Source organism: Carlito syrichta, unplaced genomic scaffold (assembly GCF_000164805.1).
Source record: "Carlito syrichta isolate Samal-C Ts95f unplaced genomic scaffold, Tarsius_syrichta-2.0.1 Scaffold278355, whole genome shotgun sequence".
Taxonomy (NCBI): Eukaryota; Metazoa; Chordata; class Mammalia; order Primates; family Tarsiidae; genus Carlito; species Carlito syrichta.
Window position 1 is genome coordinate 76,556 of NW_007222451.1, and position 26,257 is coordinate 102,812.

Here is a 26,257-nt window from a genome sequence, read left to right on the forward strand (position 1 = left end):
GTGAGAACTGATAACAGACTACACTTACATCAATCTAACCTTCCTAGTGATTTATTTTTTAAAGCCTTTATTAAGCTGCTAAACTCCCCATCCCACAAATAGGCATAAAGGCTAGAATACTAGCTTCAAAGGGCCCTTTTTCCTTAGCTGATTTTATCGAGTGGCTTTGTGTCAGGGGTATTCTAAGAAGATATTAGTCGCTCTTTTCCTCCCTGACTGCCTGAGGATCGACAGCCATCATGAACGACACAATGACTATTCGGACCAGAAAATTCATGACCAACCGTCTGCTTCAACGGAAACAAATGGTCATCGATGTCCTTCACCACGGGAAAGCAACAGTACCTAAGACAGAAATTCGGGGAAAACTAGCCAAAATGTACAAGACAACACCAGATTTCATCTTTGTATTTGGATTCAGAACTCATTTTGGTGGTGGCAGGACAACTGGCTTTGGCATGATTTATGATTCCTTGGATTATGCAAAGAAAATGAACCCAAACATAGACTTGCAAGACATGGCCTGTATGAGAAGAAAAAGACCTCAAGGAAGCAGCGAAAGGAACGCAAGAACAGAATGAAGAAAGTCAGGGGGACTGCAAAAGCCAATGTTGGTGCTGTCAAAAAGTGAAATGAAGGACATACCCTCATGGAAATTGGAACTGGCATCCAATTCCTGAACAAAACCCGAAACCCACAGGCCATAAGAGAGAAGATAGACAAGTGGTACCACATTAAACTGACAAGCTTCTGCAAAGCCAAAGAAACCATCCAGAGAGCAGGGAGACAGCCTACAGACTGGGAAAAAGTATTTGCCAACTCCAGGTCTGACAAAGGCTTAACATCTTGGATCTACAAGGAACTCAAAAGTGCTGAAAAGAAAAAAACAAACAACCCCATTATACAATGGGCAAAAGATATGAACAGACACTTCTCAAAGGAAGACATCCGAGCAGGCAACAGACACATGAAAAAATGTTCAATCTCACTAATCATCAGGGAGATGCAAATCAAAACCACACTGAGATACCACCTAACTCCAGTCAGAATGGCAATTATCAACAACTCAAAAAATAACAGTTGCTGGAGAGGGTGTGGCGAAAAGGGAACACTTCTACACTGTTGATGGGAGTGCAAAGTAGTGCAAGCTCTGTGGAAAACAGTATGGCGATTCCTAAAAGCTCTAAATATCGACCTCCCATATGACCCCGCAATCCACCTGCTGGGAATATACCCTGAAGAACTCAAATCACTCTATAAAAAAGATACCTGCACACGTATGTTTATCGTAGCATTGTTCACAATAGCAAGAACCTGGAAGCAACCATGCTGTCCATCAAAAGAGGACTGGATTTTAAAAATGTGGTACATATACACGATGGAATACTACGCAGCCATAAAAATGAAAAAAATCATGAATTTTGCAGCAACCTGGATGGAACTAGAGTCTATAATACTGAATGACCTCTCACAGAAACAAAGATCTGAGTATCACATATTCTCACTCATATAGTGGACCTTGAACATCCAACATAATACTGTAAGAAAATGACTGACAGTGGTGGGAAACTATGGGGGGAGGAGGGGAAGGGAGATGGGATTAATGGTAGTAAATATCTGTCTGGGGATGGGGAGACACCTCTGATCAACAAGGATGCCTGAATGAAGCATATTTGTATACTTAACCCTTAACTGTACCCCACAATAGCATAATAAAAAATATTGGCTAAAAAAAAAGAAGACATTAGTCAAGACCAAGAACACGGAAAGCACCCTTTTCTAGATCTAGTTGATCTCGACCGCGAACCTGATTCAAGTCCCTATAAACCCCATTTGCGCGCCCGGGTTCCGGAACCAGTACACGGATGCACCGATTTCTAGTCGGACGTTGGAGTATGTTACGCCCGATCGATTACTCTTGCCTGGCGGACCTTTCGGTGAAGGACCGTGTCCCAAACAGCACAGGAAGGAGGATTCGTGGAGGACGTTCGGGTTCTGGGGGCCTAGGCCGCCGCTAAGATTGGGGCGTATGCGCTGGGCCTTTCTGGAGGTCTGGGAAAGAGGAGATTTCAGCTATGTTCGCGCCCGCGATAATGCGGGCTCTGCGCAAGAACAAGACCCTGCGCTACGGAGTCCCCATGGTGGTGAGTGCGGTGGGACCGCGGGCCGAGATGGGAACCGGGGTAGGCTGGGAGGGGCTGGCGACGGGCTTCTTCCGGTCTCCCCTCCCGCTCCGGGCATTTGCGGGTTCCGCCGCCCGGAAGCGAGGACTGTCCCGCGGTCCATCGCTGTCGTGGTGACTGCCCCAGTTGAGACAGCTGCGGCTCGGAGACCACGGTCAGAACAAGGATTTAACCCAAGTCCAGACGGTGACTGCGCGTGATCCCCCACCTCCCGCTATGTCTTGTCGGTGCTGTGGCTCACTGCGAATTCGACGTAATTTATTTAACTGCCCAACATCTGATATCTTTCTGTGACCGCTTCCTAGTTTGTGAATTGGCTTAATTTGTCCAGGGCCATTGTGTTGAACTAATTAAGATTTTATGAATGAAAGTGTTTTGTGCCGTACCTGCCTCTGTAGCCCCCCTCAAAATGGCCTCTGGGATACAGTTTATGTTTCTATGGCTGCATCCAATGCTATACTGAATTTCATAAAGAGGTCGTAGAGATAGGTTGAGGTTAGCATCAGATCAACCAGAGTTGAAATCCAGACGACCCTCTTTATTTGCTCTTTGATCATAGGCAGGTTATTTTGATTCAGCAAACTGGATGTCATAGATGATTTAAGTAAAGCATGTAAACAGAAGATGCTTTCTCATAAATATAGACTACTTTGTTACTTTGGTATGGATATTGGCACAGGGGGAGTTACCCATTTTTGCGTTTAAGCAGACTAGAGGAAAAAAGTGACTTTAGAAAGGTAATGGGTTTTCTACTCGTCTTTGAGGAATCTGGATTTTAGGAAATTATTATATATTTTTTAAGATTTTAAATATAACTGTCTTTGGATAAGATAATGTAGTAATTATGTTTGTGTACGTGACAGAGCATGTGTAAAAACTGTCCTCTCAGTTCCACCTACTTGGAAGGCTGAAGCAGAAGGATCGCCTGAGCCCAGCGGGTTGAGGCTGCGGTGGCCATGAGCGTGCCACGGCACTCCAGCCTGGGTGACAGAGTGAGACTCCAACTCAAGCAAACAAAAACTATCCTCTCTGCAGATTTCTCTACCACAAAATAGAGGGCCATTTAGAAGCACTGTTATTGTGATCACTGCATGTTTCAGTTGAAGCCAGTTTGATTTTGTTTTTTACCTTTAAAATCATCAAAGTCCTAAAACTACTAAGCATTGAAGTAGCTTCTAGGATTTTGCGTTAGTTCAGAACCTAGGAAATACCACAGTAGCCGTCTTCCCAAGTATGTGCCTCTAGATTGCTGTCTTTGGACCTTGGGGACTATGTTGGTGAATATGGGCCCTAAGCATGCAAATTAAGTTGACCTTTGAACAACCTGAGTTTGAACTGCATGGGTTCACTTATACACAGACTTTCTTCTGCCTCTGCCACCCCTGAGACAGCAAGACCAACCCTTCCTCTTTCTCTTCCTCCTCTTCAGCCCAGTCAATGTAAAGATGAGGATGAAAACCTTTATGATTATCCACATCCACTTAATGAATAGTGAATGTATTTTCTCTTCCTCATGATTTCCTAATAACATTTGCTTTTCTTTAGTCTACTTAAGAATGCAGTACATAATCCATATAACAACAAAATGTATATTAATTGACTATATTGTAAGTAAGGCTCCTGGTTGACAGTAGGCTATTAGTAGTTCAAGTTCGGAGGAGTCACAAATTATTCATGGATTTTTGGCTGTGCAGAATCGTTGGCATTTCTAACTCTTATGTTCAAGGATCAACTGAGGAAAATGCTGTATTCAATACTCTAAAACTCATCACTACTAGAACTCAAAAGATACATCCTCATCGTGAATCAACCAGATATACCATAATTACTATATTTGTCTTCAAGTTGATATTTTTTCCTATCTTGGCTAAATATTGCTTCATGGGAATCTTTATTCAATAGCAACATACAGAAGAGAACTTAAATACTACTATATGCTAATGGTACTCCCCTTCTCTTCCAAACCACTTGAAAAAGATAATATATTTCTTGTTTCAATTTCCAGACTGCCCACAGAATTTACCTTTTTTTTTTTTTTTTTTTTTTGAGTTGGAGTCTCACTCTGTCGCCCAGACTGGAGTGCAGTGGCCGCTCCCGGCCACCGCAGCCTCGGCCTGCTGGGCTCCGGCGATCCTTCCGCCTCAGCCTTCCGAGTAGCCGGAATTACAGGCATGCGCCACCACGCCCAGCTGATTTTTCGAACCCGCGGGCTCAGGCAATTCACTCACCTCAGCCTCCCAAAGGCGCGGGATTACAGGCTGAGCCACCGAGCCCGGCAGAATTTACCTTTTTAATCTGACCAGCAACCTACTGGTTCCTACACACCAAAAAATTAACTCATTTACAGTGCTCAATTTGTTGCTTTTAGTACTAATATATTCTATGTTAGTATGCTAATATATAAGTATATTCTGCTATGCCACCATCCCCACAAATTTGGAACATTTTCATCACCCCAAGAGGGCCATCATAAACCATTAGTAGTTACTTGCTGTTCCCCCCGTCTCTGACCCCACCTTAAGCAACCACTTATCTACTTCTTCTATCTTCTGATTTTGCTTATTGTGGATATTTCATATTAATGCACTAATACAACATGTGATCTTTTGTGACTGGCTTCTTCCACTTAGAATGTTTTTGAGATTCATTTAGGATGTAGCATGTATTGACATTTCATTCCTTTTTATGACTACATAGTATCCCATTGTTTGGATATATAATATTTTATCCATTTATCAATTGATGAATATTTGGTTATTTCCATTTTTTGGCTATTATGAGTAATGCAGTGACAAACATTTGTGTACAAATTTTATGTGGAAATATATTTTCATTTCTCTTGTATAGATTATATATCTAGAAGTGGAATTGCTGGGTCATATGCTAACTTTGTTTAAACTTTTTGAGGAAGGGCCAGATATTATTCAGAGTCTGCATCATTTTACATTCCCACTAGCAATGTAAAAGTTTCAGTTTCTCTACATCCTTGCCAACACTTGTTATTATCCATCTTTTTTATTATTACCTTTTTTAATGGATGTAAAGTGGTATCTCATTATGGTTTTGATTTGCATTTCCCTAATGACCAATGATATAGAGCAACTTTTCAAACGTTGATTGGTCATTTTTGTATCTATTTTTTGGAGAAATGTCTGTTCAAATCCTTTATATTTTTAAATATATATATTTTTTCCCTCTGCCTAGTTTTTTATTTTATGAAACCACCTATGAGGCTTAAGTGGGAGACAGGTTCTAACTGTATGTATAAAAATGTTGGCATCAAATTATTTCTGCTGTGCCCATTTTTTAATTGGACTGTTTTTCCTGTTATTAGGAGTTTCCTTAAAACTTTGAGCCAGCAAGTCTCCCAGTCTTTGTATCAGGGCTCTGCATGGTTTTTGAGGTATGCCTTCAACATTCAACCATGTAGTTTACAGCTCTACCTTAAGCCCTCGCTTCTTGCTTGCTCGGAGCTTTAAGATTAACCATTGATGAGAATTTAGGGTCTTCTGTCAGATTTTCTCAGATCTGCCTTGAGCATAAATATTGCTCTGGGCTTACATTCACTTATGTTCACATGCATGACTTGCTAAATTCTCAGGCATGTGTTTGAGCTTTTCAGAGTCTTCTACGGACACCTTGTTCCTCAAACTTTCTTCTTAAGCTCTTTGGTTACCTGTTGTTCTGGTAACTGTTAACCATCACCTTAGTTGAGTTCCAAGTCAGATAAACTCAAGACAACCTTGTGAGTTGGATTTTTCCAGGAGCCACCAGACCTGTCAAATAATGACAATTTTCAGGAAATGGGATTTTAAGGAACTCCAACCCTTCTGCCACCTCCAGTGGGTGCCAAGCTTTACATCATGTTTGTAGGCTGTTGATTTTCATGTTAGCATGGAGTGGGAGTGCAGGGATGAGGATAGGGCAAGTTAAAAATGCTACCAAGCCTTCTGCTTTTTCTGGCAGTCAGTCATTTTTCCTAACTAAATGCACCCCACATTGCTGCAAGCCTTTGCTTAATTTCCAGAGTTCTGGAAAATGTTGATGCAATAGTTTTTTGCAAGTGTTCTCATTGATTTTATGGAGGAGAAGATATTTGGAGATCCTTATCCTACTACCATTTCACTGATATCACTCTGGTTATTTCATATATCTTCAATATCTTTGATGAGATTTTCTTTTTCTTTTAAATCAGGGTCTCACTTTCTTGCTAAGGCTGCAATGTAGTGGCACGATCATGCTTCACCGCAGCCCCAATCTCCTGGGCTCAGGTGATCCTTCTACCTCAGCCTCTCAAGTAGCTGGGACTACAGGTGTATACATGCCTGACTAATTTATTTTATTTTATTTTTGTAGAGACAAGGTTACGCAGTGTTGCCAAAACCGGTCTCGAAACCTGGGCTCAAGTGATCCCCCCACCTTGGCCTCCCAAAGTGCTGGGATTACAGGCATAATCCACTGTGCCCAACCTTTGATGAGATTTTCTGATATTCCATTTATTTCATGAGAAATAGATGAAGCATTGTTTAAATTAAATTTTATTTCATAATAGAGATGTATGAAGCATTTTTATGATGGTTCCTTTGAAGTCTTTGTTAGATAATTCCAATCTCTGTGTTAGCATGTTGGGATAGTCTATTTATTTATTTATTTTTGAACTAGATTCTCACTCTGTCACCCAGGCTGGAGAGCAGTGGCACAATCATGGCTACCGCAGCCTGGACCTGTGGGGCTCAGGCAGTCCTGCCTCAGCCTTCTGAGTTGCTGGAACTACAGGCGTGCACCACCACGCCCGGCTAATTGTTTTTTTTAATTTATTGTAGAGACGAGGTTTCGCCAAGTTACCCAGGCTGGTCTTGAACACCTGAGCTCAGGCAGTCCTCTCACCTCCACCTCCCAAGGTGCTGGGATTTGCAGGCATGAGCCACCACATCCAACCTCAACAGTCTTTCGAAGGTCAAGTTTGTCTTAGTTTGCTTCTGTTGCTTATAAAGGAATACTTGGGGTTGGATAAATTTGTAAAGAAAAGAGGTCTATTTGGTGTATGGATCTGCACACTGTACATGCTGTGAAGCATGGTGCCAGTGTCTACTTCTGGTGAGGCCTCAGGCTGCTTCCATTCATGGCAGAAGGCAGAAGGGAACTTGTTTGTGCAGAGATTATGTGGTGAGAGAGGAGGCAAGGAGGGAGGGAGGGAGGGAGAGAGGGAGGGAGGGAGAGCCAGTCTCTTTTTAACAACCAGCTCTCAAGAGAACTAGCAGAGGAAGAATTCACTCATTACCTCGAGGGTGGCACCAAGCCATTCATAAGGGATCCACATCACTCATGACCCAGATACCTCCCACTAGACCCCACCTCCAACATTGGAGATCAGATTTCAATATGAGGTTTGGAGGGTCACATACCCTAACTATAACAAAATTGTTATTTTCCTTGCTATGACAAGTGAATTTTTATTATATCTTGGACATTTTGAAAAGAAAGTTATATCCTATTTAAGTCTCCTACTTTAACAGGAAGTCGCCATGTTAAAGTTTAGCTTGTAGGTAGTAGCCTGTTATTTTGGGATTTCTTTCCTGACATTTTAGGTTCCAGAGCCTTTGCAGTGGTCTGTTCTGCTCTATTCACCTGGTGCTATTGGAGTTCCTGCTTGGTGGTGTCTATGTGGGATGTTGTAATCAACGTTGAACTGTTTTTAAAGCTATCAGATTGATTGAGATTGCAAAAGAAGTGAAGAGATAGAGAAGACCAAGCATTGTGCTTGGGGCCCTGCCAACATTAGAGAGTTGAGGTGTATAGGAGGAACAATGAAGGAGGAGACTGAGGAATGACTCTGTGATAAAAGAGAAACCAGATAAAAAGGAAGAGGAGAATGTGATCCACTGTTAGATCTTGCCCATAAAATAAGATTAGAACGGAGAGTTAACCACTGGATTTAGTAATGTGGATGTCATTGGTGGTTGGAAATGGATCTAAGAGAAAATAGGAGCAGCAAATATAGACAACTCATTTGAGAAATTTTACTGCATATAGAAACAAAGAAGTTGGTTAGTATCTGGTAGGAAAGTGAAGTCCAGGAAAGTTGATTAGTAATAGCAGAATAATAGGGGAAATAATAGCATTTTTTATGATGAATTGTGTAGTGTAATGAAGAAGTGTCTTTCAGTAGATAAGGGAAGATAGAATTTAGTGTACTAATGAAGATAGTTAGGATCATGGATTCTGTGGTAACAAGAAGTAAGTGTTGTGTAGTTCATACACGAACTAGACACACACAGACACATACACACGCGCGCGCTAACTGTTCACAGTCCTTCCCAAAACTCCCCTCACCTCAGACACCAGTCACAAGCTTCGTGATTCTTAGACACTGATACTTCTGACAAACTGGTTAAAAAGGAAGACTGAGGCGGAAGGATCGCCGGAGCCCAGTAGGTCAAGGCTGCGGTGGCTGGGAGCGGCCACTGCACTCCAGTCTGGACGACAGAGTGAGACTCCAACTCGAAAAAAAAAAAATAAAGTTTATAGCCTCAAGGTTTTGTTAGTATTCTTAACTTTAAAATATAAAAGTTTATATTTTATAATGTTTTATACTTTTTATCTTTAATTAGTTAATTGGTAATATAAATATAGTGTTTTCCCAAATGACTAAACCTTTGCAGCTTTAAGATGAAAGATTAAAGCCAATTAGAATTTTAGGTTAAATGATAAAGCAGCAGTGGCAGTTTGGGGATTTTTTTTAAAGATGTGGATATAATTCAATATACAAATGTTCATTATTCAGGTACACTTGTTGATGAGGTAAGAATTTGGGGATTTTTTTAAGGTGACCACATACTGAGGAGCGTGGCATATTTCATGAGATTTATCACTTGGTAAGATAATGGGGACTCCAGTTGGCTTATTTTGCAAAATCATAAAATTGAAAGAATTCTGTCCTGAGGAAATGAGGCCAGAGTTTTGTTCCTGGGTTTGCCCTGAGTAATCATAGTGTTAAAAGAAAGAGAAACTTCAAGCAAAATAAGTTTTGCAGCATTTATTTGAGTAAAGAAAATTTATGAATCAGGCAGCATTTGGAGCCAGAGGAGGTTCAGAGAGCTCTGTTTGCAGTGTGAGCAGAGAGTTATTTACAGATAAAACAAAGAAGTAAAGTACAGAAATAGCTCAATTGCTTGGTCTGCTTATTTGGACATGATCTGATCAGTTGACTGATCAAGTTACAGTTTCTTTAAAAAGTACAGGGACAGCCTCAGGCCAAATTTAATTTAACAATGGGCAAGAATTTAGTTGGTTGTGCTTCTATTTTTTTTTATTGCTGATAGGTCTGTTGTAAGAGTAAAATAATATAATGCTTATCATGATGTCATTTAAACCATAAGGTCAAGTACAGTTATGGGATGCTGATTTTGGTATTTGGTAATGATATGCTATAATGTTTCCTAAATAGTATATACTACATCTCCTTCAAAAAGATGAATGGTAACTCACCAGGAAAAAGTAATTTATAGGATTTTATATTATGTGTCTGTTGTTGTTTAGATAAGTAATCTATAGATAGTCTTAATTCTACCCTTCTGTTTTGTTTAAATGTGTCTTTTTAGTTGCTGATTGTTGGAGGTTCTTTTGGGCTTCGTGAATTTACACAAATCCGATATGATGCTGTGAAGATTAAAGTAAGAACTGTAATTGGAGTTTGGCATGTTTGTGTATGTGCATGTTCTAGTTTAGGAGAAGTGTATACTCAGTATACAAAGCAGTCTGACTGTCCTCCTTTTCAACACTAATATATGATGTTTGTGCTTTTTCTTATTCTTTAAAATAACATTAATGATCACATGGAAATGAATCATGAAATGTAAAAGATTTAGTAATCTTCCTTCTTATTCTAGAAAATTAGCAATATTGTTAGCTTTCTCCCACAAAATATGATCTAGTGTAGTTGTTTTTAGGATTTCGCTTCATTCTATTTCTCTAATTGTGAATGTTCTTTCATAATAGTACCAGTAATTTTACAAAGTATATTTATATGTATCTTCAGTAACTGTTACTAAAAAGGAAGAAAATTATTTTTCATTATAAATACAAATACCTATCTTTTTGTAGTGTCTACTTAGTGGTAGGACTATACTAGTTCATACACACACATGCACACACACACACAGATACTCCTTGCAATTCAGTTATGTCCTGATGAACTAATCAAATTGAAAATACTGTAAATCAAAAATCTATTTAGCACCCTGATAAACCATTAGTCAAAAAACTGAAGGGCAAGCCATTGCAAGTCGCGGCCTGTCTATATTATTATTGTCTTTATTTTATAGATGAGAAAACTGAGGCTCAGAAGTCTCAGCTATCTTGTCTAAGGTCATGTGGCTAGTTAGGGGTATAGCTAGTATTCTCACCCTGTATAACTACACCCTGTATAACTGTCAGATTCAGGAAAGGTATTATATAATGACTCTGGTTTGGGCTGGGCACAGTGTTCATACCGGTAATCACAGCACTTTGGGAGGTCAAGGCGGGAGGATTGCTTGAGGCCAGGCGTTCAAGACCAGCCTGGCAACATAACAAGAGCTTGTCTCTCCAAAAAAAACCAAAACAAAACTGTGCTAGGCAGTACACTTCTACTTCTATTTCCAGCTACTCAGGAGGCTGAGACAGAAGAATTGCCTGAGCCCAGGAGGTCGAGGCTACAGTGAGCCATGATCATGCCATTGTACTCCAGCCTGGGCAACAGAGTACAACTCAGAAAGAACTGGTTCATTCATTCAAAAGTACGTAGTTGTTGTTTGTGGCACAGAGCTGATCTTTGTAGGTTTTTTCCAAGTAATGTATGTATTTCATTAGCAGATCTCAGTAATCTTGGTGGAAAAGTGAAGAACACAAAGTCCTTTTCAGCTTTCTCAGTTAATTTTATGGTTTTAGAAAAACCAACTTCAGCCACTCTTAAAGATGGTAGCTATTAGAGTAAATATTAAATTTAAAAATAATGTGTACATAAAAGTTATAGAACAATTTTTAGTTGACTAAAAAATTCCAGTTAACTTTTATTTAACTAACAGTTTTTAGTTTAACAGTTTTGAAAGGTCTTTATCAGAGTTTTGTTTTCTCTTAAAGATGTTAGTTATGGTAGTCTAACATTTGGAAGTGAGAGATTGTGTATGTATTTGAAAAATAATTGAATAATTCTCATGTATTCATCATTTGTAAGAATCCTGCAGATAGAGTATAAAGAAACTAATTCTTTCAAAGCCTATCATTGAACCTGGAAGATATCTCATTTAAATATGTACCCAAATATATAGCAATGTCCAGTAAAATGACATTACTTGAACTTCAGAGAGAGACATACAGTTTAGACTTGGGAAAGGGAATTGAGATTTGCTAAAGGTATCACCCCTTGAATTAGGCTGTAAAGGTGAGTAGGAATTATCTAAATGATAGACATTATTTATTGATTGATTGAATTTTGATTTTTTTTTTTTTTGAGTTGGGTTCTCTGTCACCTAGGCTGGAGTGCAGTAGTACTATCATGGCTCACTGTAGTCTTATAGTCCTGATCCTCCCATCTCAGCCTCCTGAGTAGCTGAGATTATACCATTATGTCTCGATAATCTTTTTTTGTAGAGACAGAGTCTCACTAAGTTGCCTAGGTTGGTATTGAACTCCTGGACTTGAGGAATCCTCCCACTTCAGCCTCCCTTGATGTATATTTTATGAGGTAGAGGGAGTATTGGGCATATGATCAGAGTTTTTGGAAATATTATTCTGGTAGTGGAGTACAAGATGGATGGAACTTGGGGGAAAAGGATAGAAGGGAAGAGATTGTTTAGATTGGAAGTAGACCCGTTAGAATTCTGGGTCAGTAACTGAGAAAACAAGATCAGTTGAAATTAGATAATAAGGTTAAAAGACGAATGTTAGTCAAGATCTACAAGAGGAGGATGAAAGAACAAGGTTGAGGTGAGAAGGATCAAAAAACAAGGCCTACTACAGATTTAGAGGTTGAGATTGATTGATGTTGAAAAATCAAACAGGTGAAATCAAGAGTCAGTGTTTGGGTGAGGTTGAGTTCCAACAACTTAGAGAGAATAGCATGATGTTGAGAGGAGCTAACAGGATGAATTTGTCCTTAAAGATTGAGCAGATAAGATTGATGTTGAGAGGTTAAGGTGGGGGGGGTCAAGATATCAAAAATGCTAAGGTTAAGGGTGTTTGAGACTGGGCTCTAGAATAGGGGTTCCCCAAGCCCTAGGCCATGGATCAGTACTGGTCTGTGTCCTGTTAAAAACTGACTGCATAGCAGGAGTTGAGCGGAGGGCAAGTGAGCTCCATCTTCTGTCAGATCAGCGGCAGCATTAGATTCTCACAGAAGCACAAACCCTATTGTAAACTGTACATGCGAGGGATCAAGCTGCATATTCTTATGAGAATCTAAAGACTGATCATCCTCACCCCCTATCCCATCCGTGGAAAAATTGTCTTCCACGAAACTGGTCCCTAATGCCAAAAAGGGGACCAGTTGTCAAGATGATAAAGTTGGCTTAGAAGGATCAAAAAAGGATGAGTTTAGTTGAAAAATTTGGAGAAGAGTAGAGAGAAGACAGTATTGATTTGAGATGACCAATCATTGTCTACCTCAGACCCCATATTTTAGTACTGAAAGTTTGACATCCCAGGACAGAAAAAATCCTGGTTTTCAGGGGTGGGTATGGAAGATTCATAGGAACCCAAGGCCCTAAAAAATTAAGAGCTAAAAGCAACAGCTCTCAATTTTTAGAAATAGAAATGGCATAGTTTATCTGCCATCCCTAGTGACTGTTGTTTTTCCTCCTGGATGCTGATTCCAAAAACCAAGGAACCACAGTAATGGCTTGTCCATTATTGCATCACACTTAGTGTGACTTAAGTGCTCAACTTAAGTACATTGCAATTGTGAGCAGTATGGTCTTGATTTTTCACATCTGTTATATCTTGTAGCAAGATCGTGTTAAATTTTTAATATTATAAATATTGTGACCATGTTTTCTACATTTCTGATAATGAAAATGAAAACAATTACAATACCAATGTCAGTATGATCCAGACATTGCTGAAAAAGAAAGCTAAATGACTTTGTTATTTTAATGACAGATGGAAGGGCACATACAACTGGACTAAGAAATTAAATAACCAAAACAGAGCATACTGTACAATATGCAAAAGAGAAATTGAGATTAGGCATGGAGGAGACAGGGATATGAAAACACATAAAAAGACTGAATCTCGCAGGTCCAGGAGGAGACAGGCAAGTACTTATAAATTAATCATAAGCTTACTCATCTCCCCTGAAAACACCAGAACTATGCTCAGTATAAAATAGCAGCTGCTGAGTTAGCTTATGCATACCATACCAATGAGAACATGCATGATTATAGTGTTCCCTTGATGGCTCTCTAAAACTGAGTAAAGTTACAGTTTTCTGATTCAGAGGATAGAACTAAAATATCCTGTGGGTGAACCAAAAGGAGGGATTCTGGTATCAGATCTGTTGACTTCCTGCAGTATAGAGTTGATTCTGTTAAATCTTACCAAGGATCATACTTTCTATAGTGTATTAACTGATGAATTGAATCATGGCAACAAGAAATATCTACCTTCACACACTCTGATTTGGAAAAAATTAAGTTTCAAATTATCTTCTGATTTCTTTGAAGATGAAACCACAGAAAGCATAAAGTAAAAAAAATTGCTGGTGGCTCATGTAATCCTAGCATTTTGAGAGGCAGAGGTGAGAGAGTGTTTGAGCCCAGTTTTCTATTTTGTTTCCTATTTGTCTGATTTTGATGTCAGAATAATGCTGGCCTCATAGGATGAGTTTGGAAGTATCTCCTCCACCTCAATTTTTTGAAATAGTTTGAGTAGAATTAGTGTTAGTTCTTTTGTTTTGTTTTGTTTTGTTTTTGAGTTGGAGTCTCACTGTCACCCAGACTGGAGTGCAGTGGCCGCTCCCGGCCACCGCAGCCTCGACCTGCTGGGCTCTGGCGATCCTTCCCCCTCAGCCTTCCGAGTAGCCGGAATTACAGGCATGTGCTACCATGCCCGGCTGATTTTTTGATTTATTGTAGAGATGAGGTCTCGCTGCCCAGGCGGGTCTCGAACCCGCGGGCTCAGGCAGTCCACTCACCTCAGCCTCCCAAAGGCGCAGGATTACAGGCTGAGCCACCGAACCCGGCTTAGTTCTTCTTTAAGATATGTTTTGTAGAATTCAGCCATGAATTTACCAGGCCTTAGGCTTTTCTTTGATGGGAGCCTTTTTATTACGGCTTTGATTTTGTTACTTATTATTGATCTTTTCAGGTTTTTCATTTCTTTATGGTTTAATCTTGGTATGTTGTATAGGTGCAGGAATTTATTTATTCTAGGTTTTCTAGTTTGTTAGTGTATAGTTGTTTATAATAGTCTCTAATGTATTTCTTTGGTATTAATTGTTTGTTTGTTTGTTTGTTTGTTTGAATTGGAGTCTCACTCTGTCACCCAGATTGGAGTGCAGTGGCTGCTCCTGGCCACTGCAGCCTCTACCTGCTGGGCTCCAGCGATCCTTCCGCCTCAGCCTTCCAAGTAGCTGGAGCTACAGGTGCACGCTACCACACCCGGCTAATTTTTTTGATTTATTGGAGAGATGAGGTCTCACCAAGTTGCCAGGCGGGTCTCGAACCCGCGGGCTCAGGCAGTCCACTCACCTCGGCCTCCCAAAGTGTAGGATTACAGGCTGAGCCACAGAGCCCAGCTTTTTGGTATTAATTGTAATGTTTCTTTTATAGTCTCTGATTTTATTTGTGCTTTCTCTCTTTTCTTAGTCTCATTAAACATTTGTTCATTTTGTATATCATTTCAATAAAACTAACTTTTTATTGATCTTTTAGTATTTTTAAATCTGAGTTCCACTTATTTCTCCTCTGATCTTTATTATTTCTTCCGTTTTACTAATTATGTTTGGTTTATATTAATACTTGCTTTTCTAGTTCTTAGAGTTGCATCTTTAGGTTGTTTATTTGGGATCTTTTTTTAAAATATATGCACTTGTTGCTATAAATTTCCCTCTTAGTACCATTGTTGCTGTGTCTCTGAGGTTCTGGCATGTTTGGTTTCTATTTTCATTTGTTTCGATAAGTTTTAAACATTTCCTTCTTGATTTTTTAATTGACCTTTAATCATTCTGGAACATGGTGTATAATTTACGCGTATTTCTACAGTTTCCAAAGTTCCTCTTGTTGATTTCTAATTTTATTCTATTTTGGTCAGAATAGACCCTTTATAGGATTTCAGATTTCTTGAATTTGTTGAGACTTGTTTTGTGGCCTAACATGTGGTCTACCTTGAAGAATATTTCATGTGCTGATAAGAATAATGTGTATTCAGCAGCAGTTTAATGACATGTTCTATAAAATGTGTGTTATGTTCATTTGGCCTAAGAGGTCCTCAGACTTTTAAAACAGGGGGCCAGTTCACTGTCCCTCAGACCGTTGGAGGGGCGGACTATAGTTAAAAAAAAAAGGAATTTGTTCATAGTTTTTTTTTTTAAACTATAGTCCACCCCTCCAACGGTCTGAGAGACAGTGAACTGGCCCCCTGTTTTAAAAGTCTGAGGACCCCTGATGGAGTATAGTATAACTCCAGTGTCTCTTTGATGATTTGATTCCTAATCTGTATATTGCTGAAAGTGTGATGTTGAAATCTCCTCATATCATTGTATTGCAGTTTCTCTCTCCCTTTAGATCTATTAACATTTGCTTTATATATTTTGGTGCTCCAGGTTGGGTGCATATATATTGCTATTTTTATATCCTCTTACTAAATTGACACCTTTTATCATTATATAATGACCTTTTTTCTTTTTACAGTTTTAAAGTTTATTTTATCTGCTATAAGTAGAGCTACCCCTGCTCTCTTTTGATTTCCATTTGCATGGAAATTTTTTCCATTTCTTCACTTTCAGTCTATGTGCAGCTTTATAGTGAGTTTCTTGTAGGTGGCGTAGAGTTGGATCTTGCTTTTTAATTCATTCAGCCACTCTGTATCTTTTTTTTTTTTCCTTGAGTCGGAGTCTTACTCTGCCACCCAGACTGGAGTGCAGTGGCACACTCATGGCCACCACACCCTCCATATGCTGGGCTCAGGCAGTTCTTCTTCCTCCGCCTTCGAAGTAGCTGGAACCCACAGGTGCACACCACTATACCCAGCTAATTTTTTGAATTATTGTAGAGACAAGGTCTTGCCAAATTGCCTAGGCTAGTCTCAAACACCTGAGCAGGCAATCCTCTTGCCTCTGCCTCCCAAAGTGCTGGGATTACAGATATGAGCCACTGTGCACAACCCACTCTATGTCTTCTAATTGGAGAATTTAGTCCATTTATATTCAGTGTTATTATTGATAGGTAAGGCTTTACTATTGCCATTTTGTTATTTGTTTTCCAGTTATGTAACTCCTCTCTTCTTCCTTTCTTACTTTTTATGCAATTAAGTGATTTTCTCTGGTAGTATGTTTTAATTCATTGCTTTTTATTTTTCTTGTGTCTATTATAGATTTTTGTTTTGTAGTTTTCATGAGGCTTACAAAAAGCATCCTATAAGAACCTACTAAACTGATACCAACTTAACTTTGATTGCAATAAAAAATAATCCAAGATTAAAATCTATACATATTAACTCCCTCTCCCCCATATTTTGAATTTTTGATGTCACAACATTTTTATATTACCTATCTCTTAGCAAAATGTTGTAGCTTTTATTTTTTTTCATAGTTTTGTGTTTTAGTCTTCTATCTAAAGATAAAAATGGTTTATACACCATGATTACATTATTAGTATAATTAAAGTTCTTTTGATTTGACAGAGTCTCTTTAGCATGTGTTTCAGGACAGGTCTGGTAGCAATAAATTTGCTCTAGTTTTGTTTTTCTGAGAGTCTTTCATCTCTCCTGCATGTCTGTCACTTTTTTTGTCTGTTTGGTGAGGTCATAGTTCCCTGAATGTTTTTGATGCTTGAGAAAATGTGACTATGTCAGTGCATTGAGGGATTCAGTATTTATTTTGGTCTTTGCAGTCTGGCTTTGTTTATGCTTGTCCTTCTTAAGATGTCCTTCTAAATACACTGGGATTCTAAATACACTGACTGTTATGTTCCCTGAGACTGTGACCACTTAAGCCATTTCAACATTAGAGATGCTCCAAGCCCAGGTTTGCCACAAGTCTTGTGAGGCCGCTGAGGTTTGCCACAAGTCTTGTGAGGCCTTGAGGTTGTGGCTTTTTGACATGGGGAGGACCCAAGGCGTGTACTGGAGCTATGTCGTAATGCTGGCCAGGGTCCTGAGTCCAGAAGACTGTTTCAGTGCCTCAGATGGGTGTGCCTCCCAGCAGATTTCTGCACAGGTGGAATGGGGTTGAGACTGTGCCCCTTCAGGATCTGTTATAGGGATGGTGGTGGGCCCTTCTCATTGCCTCAGACAAGCAAGTGTCACCTAGCAGGTCCCTGCACCAATGTAGGGTAGGTAATTCTACTGCGGCAAGGAGGGGCTGGAGCTGAGACTGGGTTCCCTTGGTATCTGCTGTAGGGCAGCGGCTAGAGAGCCTGATCTCAGCTCAGAGGAGTGTGAATCATACAGCAAGTTCCTGCACGGATAGGATAGTTTTCCTACTGCAGTAGGAGGGGCTGGAGCTAAGACTGGGCCCCCTTGGGGTCTACTGTGACATAGAGACTGGCATGCCTGTCATATTGGTTCAGATGTGCACATGTCTTCCAGCAGGTTCCTGCAGACAGGATAGTTCTTTAATTGTAGCAGACAGGGTTGGAACTGAGACAGAACTCCCTTGGGATCTCCTGAGGGACAGAGGCTGGAGATCCCAGTCTTAGTTCAGAGGAGTATATGTTGCCCAGCAACATCTGGCATAGAGGATGTTTCTCCAACTGAAGTAGAAGCGGCCAGAGCTGAGACTAGGTCACCTCTGGATCTGCTGTGAGGTGGAGGCTGAAGACCTTGGTCTTGTTGGCTCACAGGGACATTCATCTCACAGAAGGATCCTACACAGACAGGATAGTTTCTCGACTGCAGCAAGTGGGGCTGGAGCTGAGACTGGGCTTTCTTGGATCTGCTGTGGGAGGAGGCTGGCAAGCCATCAGGGAGACTCAGGCTGCAAGATATGGGTGAGTCTCCCTCTGGGCCTTTGTGCAAACAGCTCTGAGCTGGGATCTCAGCTGAAAGGCTGGAGCAGAGTCACTGGGACCTCAGTTGAATGCTGGAGCAGAGCCACAGAATCATGTTCAGGTTCACTGCCAAGACCAATGTCATTGGGCAGGCAAGCCTGTATTCCAAGGCACTGTGTGCACAATTCCTCCTGGACCTCTTGGCAGGTGGTTTTCATTGCAGACTGAAGGCCAGATGAAACTCTAGCGAAACCCTTTGGGAGATTGGGCTATTTCTGGGCTTAAACCCAGAAGCAAGCTCAGTGGATTATCCACCTGGGTGTCAGTTTGCAGTCAAAGTGACTGACGCTGTAGGTCTTGGGTTCCACCAGGATTTCACAAACTCCTACCTGAATCCTGAGGCTCCTACAGAGAATTTTGACTATGGATAGGTACATAATTCTTATTGCTGTAGACAAATAGATATGAGCAGGTTACCTTTTATTCTGCCATCTTGATGACAGCCTGAACATGCTTGTATAATTTTCTTTGTACATGTTCAAAAATGAATTGCTAGATTTGAGGGTATGTGTATTATCTTCAACTTTATTTGATAATTACAAACTTTTTCAGAATGATTTATCAGTCTGTATACTGTTATCAGTAATTGATTGTTCCCAGGACTCCAAATACTTAGTATTGTCAGTTTTGTTTTGTTTTGTTTTTTTCATTTTCTAAGTAATATTGGTAATACAATTTTTATTTTATTTTTCAATTTTTTTGTAGAGATGAGGTCTCTATTGCTCAGGCTGGTCTCGTGCTCCTGGACTCAACAGTCCTTCCCATCTCAGCCTCCCAAAGTGCTGGGATTACAGGTGTGAGCCACTGTGCCTGGCCTAATTTTTTTTTTTTTTAAGTCATTCTGGTGGTAAGTTATGAATTGTTATGCAACTATGTAGTGAATTTAAAGTTTCCATGGTGACTAATGAAGTTGATATATGTCTATTGGCCATTTTTCTTTTCTAGTTTGTATATCCTTTTTTATGATGTGTCCAGATCTCTTGCCCATTTTTTCTACTGAATTGTTGGTCTTTTTGTCACTAATTTTTTTTTTTTGAGTTGGAGTCTCACTCTGTCGCCCAGACTGGAGTGCAGTGGCCACTCCCTGCCACCACAGCCTCGACCTGCTGGGCTCCAGCGATCCTTCTGCCTCAGCCTTCCAAGTAGCTGGAATTACAGGTGCACGCTACCACGCCCAGCTAATTTTTTGATTTATTGTAGAGATGAGGTCTCACCAAGTTGCCCAGGCAGGTCTCAAACCCGCGGGCTCAGGCAGTCTACTCACCTCAGCCTCCCAAGGCGCGGGATTACAGGCTGAGCCACTGAGCCCGGCTTGTGTCACTAATTTTTATGAGTCCTTTATGCAATGACAGATTTTAAATCTTTTTGTCTTCTCTTTCTTTCTTTCTTTTTTTTTTTTGGTGGGAAAGTATAGTTTATATAGAAAGTAAATTAGAGAGAGAGAGAGAGAGAGGAGATTCATCTCCAAGGTAAGGGAAGGGGCCAAAGCTAAGAAAACCATCTTCACTTGCTTAATGGTATCTTTTGATGAACAAATTTGCTTAAGTGTAATGTAGTCCAATTTATTCCTCATTTGCTTTATGATTACCTTTTTCTTTTAAGAAAAATTTTCAATACTCCAAAATACAAATATTTTTCTATACTAATTACTGAAAATGGTTTTACCTTTGGCTCTACATTCTATCAGGAATTGGGTTTTTTCCCAATTTTTTATAAATACAATTATATGTTTTTTCTTTTTTTTTCCAGTTAGGGTCTTACACAGGCTAGAGTGCAGTGGTACAATATTATAGCTCACCACAGCCTCAACCTGGGCTCAGGCAATCCTTGCATCTCTTGAGTAGCTGGGATTACAGGCAATACCCATCACGCCTGGCTAATTTTGTTTGTTTGTTGTAGAGACAAAGTCTGTGTCACCCAGGCTGCTCTCTAACTCCTGGACTCACATAGTCCTCCCACCTCGGCCTCCCAAAGTGCTGGAACAGGCGTGAGCCACTGTGCCTGGCCTATTTTATTTATGTTGTGTATATAGTGTGAGGATTATGTTCTCTAGTACAGATAAGTTGTCCAAGCACCATTTACTGATAGTAGCCTTTTTTCCTTTATGTTTTTCTGTGCCTATTTTGTCATAAGTCAAGTGTTCATGTTAGTGGAAGTCTGCTTCAGGCTTCTGTTCTGTTAAATTAGTTTGTTTGCACTTACATTGTGGTTTTCAAATTAACTTTGCATTTCTGGACTATGTTCAACTTAATTATGGTGTGCTATCTTTCTGGTATGTGGCTGATTTTTTTTTTTTTTTTTTTTTTTTTTAGTCAGGATCTTCCTCTGTCACTCAGACTAGATGGAGGAGTATAATAGTATGATCATGGCTTATCACAGCCTCGGCCTCCTGAGCTCAGGTGATCCTTCTGCCTCAGCCTCACAAGTAGCCACCATGCCCAGCTATTTTTTTTTTTTTTTGTAGATCTTTCTATGTTGTCTAGAATGGTCTTGAACCCCTGGGCTCAAGCAGTTCTCCCACCTTGGACTCTCAAAATGCTGGGGTTATGGTCATGAGTCACCACACTCAGCCCTGAGTTCTTTTTGTAGTATTTTATTTAGGAATTCTGCTTTTCTGTTCATGTGAAATTGGCCTGTTATTTTTCTTTATTATCTTTTGAAACTTGATATCTTAGTTATACTTACCACATAACTTATAAAGACTTTTTTATTACATTGGCATTATTTCTTCCTTGGTAAAGCCATCTTAACCTAGAGTTTTCTTTATGTGAAGTTATTAGTTACAGATTCTGTTCTTTAGTGGTGGTAAAACTATTCCAGTTGTCTATCCTTCCTTTGTCAGTTTTGGAAAGTTTTTTTTTTTTTTTAATGAATGTGTCCATTTTATCTAAATTTTTAAATTGTGATTCATATTAGCCCACTATCTCTTTATTGCCTGTAGAATTTATGCTGTTGATACCTGTTTCATCTAAATACTCTTATTTGTGACTTCTCTTTTATTTTTCTTAGTCTATTTCACCTTGATTAGGAATAGATTTTTTTGTTTTGTTGTGGTTATTTTTTATTATGTTCTTTCAGTCTGAGGACAATTCTTTTCTATGTGGTAGGGAATTCTTTGTCTTTTGTATTTCATTATTGTCCTTCCTCCCTGTTCTTCATTCCCTAACTCTGGAACCCCTGTTAGATATGTGTTAAAACTTTTAGATCTTTCATTATATACTTTTTCTTCCATTCATCTCATCTTTATCTCCTCGTACATTATGGTTATACTTCTGGTTTCCTAATTTGGCCTTAGGCTGTGTTCAGTCACTCACTATTCAGCTATTCCATTTAATTTAATTTGGGTTTTTTGGTTGTTGTTGTTTGTTTATTAATTTCAGCCATCACCCTCTTCTTTTTTTTTTTTTTTCTTGAGAATAGAAAAGCTCCCACAGTGGGAGGGGACCCAAAGGGCTTGCCCACTTTTTTCTTTTTTAATTGGCGATGTCTCTTTATTTCTGGCCCATGGAAGGTTTTCTTTTTTGTTTTCAAGTGCAGCATTATATTTATTAGTATTTTGTATTTAATTTCTCTGTAACATAATTTAGGTTGGTGTTTAATAGTGTGGAATGTAAAGGCAGAGGGCCAGTGCTCAAAGCCAAGTTCTGCCTCTTTCACATTTTATTCAGACTCCTGTGTCCCATTTTCCTTACTTGTAATACTAAGGATAATAATAATACAGGTTTCATGAGGATTAAACAAGATGATATATGTCAGAATTCCTGGCACATAACAAGTAATCAGTTAATATTAGCTGTTGTTAGTTGCAGTACTGGTGGCAGTAGTATATTAGTTATCATGTGATTAGAGTGGATAGTGGAGAATTTATATGTGTTTGTGTTTGGTCAAAGTTAAAAATTGAATCTAACAGACTTAAATAACTTGTGGCTCCTCTTTCTTTTCTACAGATTGATCCTGAATTGGAAAAAAAACTGAAAGCAAATAAAGTATCTTTAGAGTCAGAATATGAGGTACAGTATGTTAATACAGTCTGTGTCTTAAAACAATCAATAACTGGTTTTATCTGCCTTAAAATAAACTTAAATTATTAGTAGTACATGAAAAAATCATCTTGAATATATGTTAATTGATAAGTCATTTGAAAAGAAAATAAAGCTAGGCGTGGTGGCTCATGCCGATAATCCCAGCACTTTGGGAGGCATAGGTGAGAGGATTGCCTGAGTCCAGGGGTTCAAGACCAGCCTGGGCAACTTGGTAAGATTACCTTGTCTCTACCATAAATCCAAAAATTAGTCAGGCATGGTGGTACACACCTGTAGTTCCTGTTACTTGGAAGGCTGAGGTGGAAGGATCATCTGAACCCAGCAGGACAAGGCTGCGGTGGCCATAAGCTTGCCATTGTGCTCCAACCTGGGCAACAGAGTGAAACTCTGACTCAAAAAAAAAAAATGGATCCATACTTAATATACTGCACATAAATTCCAGATGGATCCAGAATTTAAAAATAAAAAACAAGATACTAGAAGTACCAGGCCAAAAAAGTCTTTTCTGTGGTCTGACATCATAGAAGCCTATTTAAAGGTGATATAAAACCCAGAACTCACATAAGTGAAGATTAATAAGTTCCAACATAAAAATTCAAAAGTTCCCACTAAAAAAATATATAAAGTCACAAGTTAAGTGATAAATCTAAAAATATAGTTTATCTTATGGCAAATTTATTTAAATATGAAGGCCACCTATAGATCAATGTGAAAAAGTTCAACTGATTTGGTCATTGGGAACATGGGCAAAGCGTGTAAAAAGTTCAGAGGGAAAGAAAGTAGTATTTTTAAATATATGAAGAGATATTCATTGCATCATAATAGGAATATCAATTAAGGTTATTTTTTACCCATCTGAGTAGCAAAAATCAAAGGGTTTAATAGCACGTTGTAAGATAGGATATGGTGAGGGAGGATGTTTTCCAACTCTTAGTTTGTTCATTTTTTGACTGGATCATAATCTTCATGTTTCTTTGTGTGTCCATTTTTTATTGAAAGGTAGACATTGTGAATAATACGTTGGAAAAAATTCTGAAGCATGTTGATTTCATTTTAGCTGTCTGTGTAATTGTTGGCTAATCACCTTGAATTTGGTTTTGTGCTTTATAAGGGAGTAGCTATGTAATGGCTGTGGTTTTTCCTAAACCCTTCTAAATTGTTGGTACTCAGTCTCCAAACTGTGTGCCCAGAGGGAGAGTTTGTCTGGGAGTAGATTTCCTTTCCACTTATTTTAGAAACTAAGAATTTGGTAACTGAAGAATCATTATAGATCATTTGATTCAGCCTTTTCATTGTTACTTATGAGAGAGTTAATATCCAGATGGTTTAAATCACTTGCCAAAGGTTATACAGCTAGTTAATAAAAGAATAATGTTTAGTATCCAAGTGTCATGGTAAATTTATGCCATTTTCACCATCTCTGCCACTTTGTATGTTTTGCAGAATTCTACATGGAATATTTCCTTCATCAGAGAGCTCTAAAGACTTTAATAAGCTATCCTGTGTCCTCTCCAACTCTGTCTTCTGTCTTAACTCAATTATTCCAGAACAATTAAAGTAGTGAATATATAAAAGTTACTGTCAGGTGGTGGTCAGTAGGAAATGGGTGAAGAAACATTTATGTTTCTCCCTTTTATCCTATTTTCATTCCTGTGATTTAGAGACTCTTCAGACTGAATGTAGGATGATTTAAATGTAGTTGAAATTAGTTTGGAGTCCCTAGAAGGATTTTTGCTCATGGTAGCTGTGGGAAAAATCTATTCATCCTTAAGCCTTGGCTCATTTTTTGTGTACAAGGCAAATTATCTTGGTTTCTTATTCCTTGTAAAAGACTTTAAGGTCTCCACCTTTGTTCTTCTCATTTTCTACCATCATCCGTGCTAGCCTTTTAGTCATGTTTATGCCGTGTTAGATCACTCATCAGATTTAGACTTCTTCCCTTTCCTTGTGCTCTCAAAAGTAAGGCATCTGGACTCCTTTTCTACTTTAATATTCTTACAGTTATGGTAGAAAATACAGGAATTAACATCTGCAACAAACAGCAAAAGTTCTGAATCTTCAGAAAGATGACATTTATTCAGTTTTTTTTCTTGGTCTATTGTTGATTTATTTGTTACAGTTGTAATTAAGGGCCTGTTGGATTATCTCTGCCCATTTATTCATTCAGTAATGTCCTAATCAAAGCCACAGGGATCCTATGCTAATAAACATACTTTAACTTTTTATGGTTCTATAGAAAATAAAAGACTCTACTTTTGATGACTGGAAGAATATTCGAGGACCCAGGCCTTGGGAAGATCCTGACCTCCTCCAAGGAAGAAATCCAGAAATCCTTAACACTAAGACAACCTGACTATGCTGATTCCTTTTTTTTTTTTTTTTTTTTTTTTTAAGAAAAAAGTTATCATATGGACTTCCCACTACATACTTTTATCTAGTGGAAAAATGTCAGGCCTGTGGAAACTTGGATATGGGCAGTTTGATGGCAGATAATCTTGATAAAAAATGAATTATAGGTCTTTATACCTGTTAGCAATTCTATTTGCAAATGAAAGTACAGTGTTGGCCACATGTATTTTATACCTATCAATAAAAAATGTAAATCCTGCTCCTAAAGTGTGTTATGTAGTCCACTCTCAAACTACCCACATATTCTTTTTTCATTAGCCATGAGGGCATCATTGTGATACTTCAACTGATTTCTGATTTCTAATGAGAATAGCATGTCTGGATCCAGATTCTCACAGTAAAATCAGACAGTGATTTTATGTCTAACCTATTAGGAAAAGAATAGTTACACAATCTGATCAGAGTCTCAGTTTTATTTACAATACCTCACATAGTATGCTAATCAGTCTCCAGAGCATCATCTGATGATTATGTTGATACCATTAACATGTCAAGACAATTATATTATTTCTAGTTAGGGAAAAAAAATCATGAAGTAGTACATGATTGTAAGCAGATATCACAGATGTATACAGGAAACTCACAGATGACACGAAACATTAAGCTGTGGTGTATGCCTTAGCATAATTTGCATGCAAATTCATCCTTTAGTTTTGTTTGTCTTGTTTTTTTAACTTTGTGTTTCCTATGATCTGATCCCTACGCAAAAGATAGAATCGAGGGAAGCTAGTTTTTTTGAACTCATTTTCTTTCTTTTTCTTTTTTTTTTTTTTCCCATCCCTATCTTGGGCTGCCTTGTTTAGCCTTCTTTCTGGTATTTTATTGATGAGTCTTAGATGCCTAGAATCTCAGTTGAAATATAATTATAATAAAATTATAAACCCCTCTCAATTCTCCCTACAATCAAAGTAGTACTCTTCAGCAGGTTGGTTTTAGCAAAAAAGTTCATTAGGTGGATTATCTGTTGGTGATAATTTGTGATAGAGAGGATTCATTAAACAGTTGTCTGGGAGAGCAACTGGATTTCATAGGCAAAAATAAAAAACCTTCCACCTAAACCTCACTCATTATACAAATAGTAACTCAAAAATGAATCATGGATTGATTGATTTTTACTTATTATTTATTTAGAAACAAGATCTCACCTGGGCTCGGTAGCTCTGCCTGTAATCCCACACTTTGGGAGGCTGAGGTGAGTGGATTGCCTGAGTCTGTGGGTTCAAGACCCCCCTGGGCAACTTGGCGAGACCTCATCTCTATAATAAATCAAAAAATTAGCTGGGTGTGGTAGCACACACCTGTAGTTCCAGCTACTTGGAAGGCTGAGGCAGAAGGATCTCCGGAGCCCAGCAGGTCGAGGCTGTAGTGGCCGGGAGTG

At 38.9% G+C, this 26,257-nt stretch overlaps 2 protein-coding genes and 1 pseudogene across 10 annotated transcripts in view; all 3 read left to right on the forward strand.

Moving 5' to 3' along the window:
* The first annotated feature begins 239 nt into the window (after positions 1 to 239).
* LOC103254393 lies at positions 240 to 632 on the forward strand (annotated as a pseudogene). The gene has a single exon (XR_503951.1). The product of XR_503951.1 is annotated as a 40S ribosomal protein S24 pseudogene (transcript).
* Positions 633 to 1,965: 1,333 nt separating this feature from the next.
* On the forward strand, positions 1,966 to 25,078 carry LOC103254392 (cytochrome c oxidase assembly protein COX16 homolog, mitochondrial). Of its 2 annotated transcripts, XM_008052488.1 has the most exons (4): positions 1,966 to 2,144; positions 9,785 to 9,856; positions 22,375 to 22,437; positions 24,707 to 25,078. In XM_008052488.1, exons 1-4 carry the CDS (start codon positions 2,076 to 2,078, stop codon positions 24,821 to 24,823), a joined length of 321 nt encoding a protein of 106 aa, XP_008050679.1. In that variant the 5' UTR covers positions 1,966 to 2,075; the 3' UTR covers positions 24,824 to 25,078. The 2 variants fall into 2 exon arrangements, with proteins under 2 accessions (XP_008050679.1, XP_008050681.1); XM_008052490.1 differs by lacking the exon at positions 9,785 to 9,856.
* Positions 2,261 to 26,257, forward strand: part of LOC103254390 (U3 small nucleolar RNA-associated protein 14 homolog A-like) — a 41,866-nt gene continuing 17,869 nt past the window's right edge. Inside the window, exons 1-3 of one of the 7 annotated variants that reach the window (XM_021709721.1) lie at positions 2,358 to 2,436; positions 9,785 to 9,856; positions 22,375 to 22,437. The gene's annotated coding sequence lies outside the window, so the exon portion shown is untranslated. Of the gene's footprint in view, positions 2,437 to 7,050; positions 7,140 to 9,784; positions 9,857 to 10,944; positions 10,961 to 19,555; positions 19,586 to 22,374; positions 22,438 to 26,257 lie in introns of those variants that run through there. The other 6 variants (XM_021709722.1, XM_021709726.1, XM_021709727.1 and 3 more) reach the window with 6 other exon arrangements.